At 62.1% G+C, this 5,951-nt stretch overlaps 1 protein-coding gene and 1 non-coding gene across 2 annotated transcripts in view; both read left to right on the forward strand.

Moving 5' to 3' along the window:
• Window positions 1-1,380: 1,380 nt before the first annotated feature.
• On the forward strand, window positions 1,381-1,452 carry TRNAP-AGG. The gene has a single exon. It is a non-coding gene; the product is annotated as a tRNA-Pro (tRNA).
• Window positions 1,453-2,831: 1,379 nt separating this feature from the next.
• Window positions 2,832-5,951, forward strand: part of OPN1SW (opsin 1, short wave sensitive) — a 6,244-nt gene continuing 3,124 nt past the window's right edge. The window contains exons 1-3 of the mRNA XM_024194545.1: window positions 2,832-3,177; window positions 4,815-4,983; window positions 5,649-5,814. Of these exons, the coding sequence (XP_024050313.1) occupies window positions 2,832-3,177; window positions 4,815-4,983; window positions 5,649-5,814 (681 nt within the window). The remainder of the gene's footprint in view (window positions 3,178-4,814; window positions 4,984-5,648; window positions 5,815-5,951) is intronic.

Genomic DNA, 5,951 nt, shown 5'->3' on the forward strand with positions numbered 1-5,951 from the left:
CCAGCTGCAGAATGGGCTCCTGTGCTGTACCCAGGGTACAATCCAGACCAAGTAGCAGCTGTGTCACCCCTGCCCTGTAACCTGGGGTGCTCTTTACACGGCGTTGCTGCTGTGGCCTCCAGTCCTGCCCTGCTCACAAACAGCCTCCCGCATGCAAGTCACTCCCAGCGACGTCTGTGTGTGATCTGCAGCCAGCCACAGCCCGGCTCTTCCCAGCCTGGGTTATCCTGCAGGGTGACCCAACACACCCCCAGTCCTCAGATTTCCCCCAGAAATGTACGTCCTGCACTGCCAGCCCACGCCTGGGCAGTACAAGTCTATTATTAAGCCTATTATTACTGAAAGGGACAATATCCCAGCTTTTAAATAGATATCCAGACAGTTCAGCGTAACACACGGGATTAGCTACAACAACAAACCAAGGGTATTAGCTACAAAGAGGGCGATTTTCAGTGAGGCCCAGCAAGGAGGGGTAAGAGTCAGACACGGTCACAAGAAACATAAAGATAAAACAGTTACAGGTGCCCAACTTCACAAAGTTGTCTGGCCAGGTGCCTCCAGCAGTCTCCCTGACCAACCCCTAGAGGTCAGGACGCTGCCCCCTGCAGAGTCCAGCAGCCCCTTCCTTTGTCTATTCCGGTGCAGAGAATGCGATGGGCCGGGGGAGAGAGAGGGGCGTCTGCCCCTCCTTTTCATAGTCCTGTCCCCCCATCTCCAGCTGGGAGCCTGACGACAGGCCGCCTGTGAGGACGGGAACCCTATGCCGCTTCTTTGCTAAGATGTAGATTTTTGCCCCTGCCCAAGAATGGGCACTGAGCAGGTAATGGCCCATGGGCCTTGCTTACACCTGGCTGAGGTGTCGGCTTGCCCTGAGGAACTGGTTTGACCGCTCCCCAGACTTCTTTGGAAAACCTGCTTTTAGTCCTGATTTCTGCTTGTGTTTATAGCGTCACATGTCAGGCTGCTCCATGCACTTCGCCAGGCTGTTACTGATCAGCAAATGCTGAGTTTTTAAACGCCTCCCAAGGCATTCCTCAGGGTGTGAGCACAGAGTGTATTCTGTCACAGCTCCCCACGCACAGCATGGCCCATGGCAAACGCAGCATCGTTCCTAAAGGGAGACGCAAGCAACGGGCCCCTTATGCAGCTGGGGACTGGTTTTGTGGGGGCTCTGGTTTGCTTGAAGTGGCTTGACTCAGGGTCTAGGGGATATTGTGTCTGAGCCACCCACGGTGTAAACTGTAAGTGCTGTAAAGTGTGCCGAGGAGCCGGGGAAAGAACCGTTCCGCTGCTTGAACCTCAGAGACCACATGGTCTTGTGGTTTCCAGCACTGCCAAGGTCTCCTCTACAACAACATCTGGCAGAAACATTTCCCAGCTGGCTTGTTGGTCTAGGGGTATGATTCTCGCTTAGGGTGCGAGAGGTCCCGGGTTCAAATCCCGGACAAGCCCACTTTTGATGGCTGGGGGGATCTGCCAGAACAAAGTGATTTCCCCCAAGAAGAGAAGCTTGGTGAAAAGTAGGAAGTTTATTGCCTAAAATCCACGGCAGTGCCCAGCCTGGCTGCCAAGGCACATCCCAGCTGGATGCGTTCGATTAACGTTCCCCCGTCGCACTTTCCTGTTGCTCTATAGAGCCAAATGTCTTGGGGTCTCCTCCTGCCTGGCCGATCTTAGAGCAAAAGCCACGGGTGGCCCTTGGAGTCCCTCAGGGCCTCCCCCAAGCTCCCCCACCATGTTGCTCTGACACCCCACACTGCGGGCGGCTGGTTTCCATCCCCGGCTCCCCTACCATTTCTATTCGGCTGCCAAAGCCGAGCCAATCTCCTGGGTGGGAATGTTTCAGCTGGTGCCAGTTAACACGCAAAGGAGAGGCGACCCCGTAAGCCGTGATGTGGCCTTGGAAGCCAGGTTTGGGCACTGCTGTGCTATACCTGGGTATCATAAGGGTCTCCGCCGCGCTGGGCAGCCCCGTGCCCCCGTCATGTCCCCGCCACGCTGCGCACCCCAATGCCCCCGTCATGTCCCCCCTGCGCCGGGCACCCCAATGTCCCCGTCTCGTCCCCGCTGCGCCGGGCAGCCGCGTGCCCCAGTCACGTCCCCCCCCGTGCCAGGCACCCCAATGCCCCCGTCACGTCCCTGCCGCGCTGGGCAGCCCAATGCCCCCATCACGTCCCTGCCGCGCTGTCCCTCTCCCCACACTCCGTTTTGGTGCCACGCACAGTGTGGCCAAGCCTGCAGCGGTCTGGGCACGTGCCGAGCCCGGCGGGATGGGAGAGGAGGGGAAAGACGGCAACGGGAAATGTAGGCTCCAAATCTCTCCTGCCGCGAGACCCCGGCGGTGCCACAGACCCCAAAGGGAAGGGCTGGGACAGGGTCCGAGGGGGAACGCGCTGGGGTGCACGGGACAGGACGCCCCTGCCGGGGCTGCTCCATCTCCTGGCGGAAAGGAGGGGGGCAGCTGACAGCCACCCACTGGGATGCCTCTGGATTCACGGCCCCATGACCCACCTCCCTGAGGCCCTTCCACCCAGCCCCACTGAACGGGAGCAGGCTGCCAGCCGCCCCCTGCCCTTTCACCCCCCGGAATCCCCTCGAGTCCACACAATCGGCTCTCGGCTGCGCGGCCAACAAGATTACCCTCTCAGGGGGCTTAGGGGACAGGAGGTAAGGGGCTTAGAGCCCCTAATCCCAAACTTTGTCCGTAGGAAGCTCAGGCTTAATGCCTGATCCCCCCATGAGCCCTTAAGTGGCTTGTCCCCCTGGGGATTGTATATTAGAAGGGGGGAGGGAGCCGGGGCAGGCTCCGTGCAGCGCTCCCGGCCGGCAGGATGTCGGGGGAAGAAGACTTTTACCTCTTTGAGAACGTCTCCTCGGTGGGGCCCTGGGACGGGCCCCAGTACCACATCGCCCCGCTCTGGGCCTTCTACTTCCAGACGGCTTTCATGGGCTTCGTGTTCTTCGCCGGCGTGCCCCTCAACGCCATCGTCCTTGTGGTCACCATCAAGTACAAGAAGCTGCGGCAGCCGCTCAACTACATCCTGGTCAACATCTGCCTGGGGGGCTTCATCTTCTGCTCCTTCTCCGTCTTCACGGTCTTCATCTCCAGCTCCCAGGGCTACTTCATCTTCGGGCGGCAAGTCTGCGCCCTGGAGGCCTTCCTAGGCTCCGTCGCAGGTAACGCAGGGAGAGGGCCTCACGGGCGAGCCGGGAGGGGCTCCCAGAAGCTGAGGGCTGTGGTGTGGGCTCAGAGGGGTTGCCGGGGGGCACTGTGGGGCATCAGTGAAGCCAGAGCCGTTTGCACCCGCGGAGGATCTGCCTCTAGTTTTTATTTGTTTCCCTCCTTCCCCTGCCTGGGCCACAAAGGGGCCACGCTCCGCAGCGGGGGCTGCTCTGGGGACGAGGCAGATCCGAGCGGAGGCAGGAAGCGCTGGGCAGCCCAGGGGTGAAGATCCAAGCACACAGCTGCTCTGGGCTATCGGCACCCGTGATCACAAGCCGCTGACTGCCAGGAGCTGGGAATGGGCGACAGGGGATGGATCACTTAACGATTCCCTGTTCTGTTCATTCCCTCTGGGGCCCCTGGCACTGGCCGCTGTCGGCCGACCGGAGACTGGGCTAGATGGACCAATGGTCTGACCCAGTCTGGCCGTTCTTATGTTCCTGTGAGCACAATTAGGCAGCTGGTTTCTTTTAACGCTCAGGCCCGAGTAGAACAGAATGGGGGTGGGCCGTCCCCGGGGGAAATCAAGAGCAACAGTGGGGGACGCTGGCGGGAAGTGAGCGGGGATCGGGCCCCCAGGCTTAGGGTGTTGGGCCAACCTTCTGTGGTTCCCCTGGGATGCCCGCATGACCTGCGGCTCCGGGTGGAGCTGGGAACTGGGAGGGGGGTAGGAGAAGAGCTGAGGAATCTGTCAGGAGAGGAGAGCAGGCACCCCCATATTCCCAGGGAAGCCCCAGGGCGGGCAGGCCTCTGCAGCCATCCTGTCGCTGTCCTTTACTGCATCTTCTCCGGTCCCCTGCGGTGCCAGGCATCAGAGCGGGCGCAAGCTCCGGATGGTCATAGCTTCCGAAGGGCCCAGCACCCGCGAGGGGCGATTTCCCACTGCCTTCACCGGCGGCTGGACAGAGGGGGAGCCCTGGGCAGCCAGGCTGCAGCGCTGGGAGGGGCGCTGCGCTAGGCTGCAGAAGACCAGGTGACCGTGGCAGCCTCGCAGATCCAGTTGCAGGATCGGGGCCGGAGATTTTCACCTTCCTTCACAAACTGGTCCCTGGGGTGAGCAGGCTGCTGGCACTGCTGGCTTCGCGCCGAAGCCAAACCCAGAGACTTTGCCGCGTTCCCCGGGTCTGGCGGATGCTCCACAATCCAGGGGCATGAGGCGAAGGGGGACAAAATGACTTTCCAGGCAGCCTCTGCTGCGACCCGTCCCCAGATAAACTCACCCGGCTCCCCAGCCCCGCTGAGATGCGAGAGGAGTTTCCGTCAGCTGTTTCCCCGGGTCGCTCTGCCTGCAACAAATGCACGGGGAGAAAGGGCCGTTCCCCTGCCCCCCACCAGTGTCCAGAAGCGTCTCTGGCGGGGAAGCAGGGGGTCTGGCTAATGGGGAAACAGGGGAAACATGGGGCAGAGGTTCAACAGGCCAGCTCCACATCGGCTGAGCTGCTCTCAGCATCCCGCCCCAGGAACCCAGGACGCCAGCGAGGTGGGTTCGGGGGTCCCTGGGGGTGCTGTCTGGGCGCAGGGCGGGGCTGAGGGCACAGGGGGATGCTGGGCTCTGGGGCTGTATGAGTTAATCTCCCTGTGCCTTCCCCAGGCCTGGTCACCGGGTGGTCCCTGGCCTTCCTGGCCTTTGAGCGCTACATCGTCATCTGCAAACCCTTCGGGAACTTCCGCTTCAGCTCCAAGCACGCCCTGATGGCGGTGGCGGCCACCTGGGTCATCGGCATCGGCGTCTCCATCCCGCCCTACTTCGGGTGGAGCCGGTAGGAGCCGGGGTGGGGGCTGGGGGCCGGGGCGTCCGAGAGGAGAGAGGGAGCTCCCCCCGCCAGCCGCCCCAGTGTGCCCTGGGCCTGCCTCTTTCCAGTCCCTTTGCCCAGCCTCGTGGCATCGCCTGGCAAACGCCCCTGCCAAGAGGGAGCAGATGTGGGGGGCTTCCCTAGCCCCATGGCAGAGTGCCTGGCAGGCTGACCCACTAGCCAGCTCTGCAAGGAGCTGGTGGTGTGCAAAGCCTCTCGCTCCGAACGGGTTCAGAAGCAGCTTTGCCAACCGCCGGCTGGGCGCCCCGATTGCAGCGTGGGGGGCTGGGCTATTTGGTCTGATCTCTGGGCTCAAGCTCGGGCTGGGCAGGGCACGCGCCGGCCCCAGGAAGCGTTCCCGACCTCAAAATCTCGTCATTCTGATTCCTCTCTTGCTCGCACATGGCTGTAGTAGCCAGGGAGCAAGGAACCTTCTCCCACCTGCCGGTGCCATAGCTGTGCTGCCGGGAGCAGAGGGGCTGCTTTCTGCTGGGGAACGAGCCACGCCAAACGGGGCGGGGGGTGGTTGGCCCTGCCCATCCCCCCAGCCCTGGCCAGCGGAGGTGGTGGGCTGTGCCGGCTGCACAAGGCCGAGCAAGCTCTGGGGAAGTGCTGTGCCCTCTGTCTTGCAGGTTCATCCCCGAAGGCCTGCAGTGCTCATGCGGCCCGGACTGGTACACGGTGGGGACCAAGTACAGGAGCGAATATTACACCTGGTTCCTCTTCATCTTCTGCTTCATCGTGCCCTTCTCGCTCATCTGCTTCTCCTACTCCCAGCTGCTGGGCGCCCTCCGAGCCGTAAGTACCCGCTGCACAGAGACAGGACGTGGAGAGCCAGGTCATGCGGCCAGTTCCCAGGGCACCTGTCTGCTTGCAAGTGTGCGGTGTGCGTGAGACGGGAGGGTTGCACGCTGGCGAGTGTGCGGTGTGCGCGT

The sequence above is a fragment of the Terrapene carolina genome, unplaced genomic scaffold (genome assembly GCF_002925995.2).
Source record: "Terrapene carolina triunguis isolate 2854851 unplaced genomic scaffold, T_m_triunguis-2.0 Scaffold750, whole genome shotgun sequence".
Lineage (NCBI taxonomy): Eukaryota > Metazoa > Chordata > Testudines > Emydidae > Terrapene > Terrapene triunguis.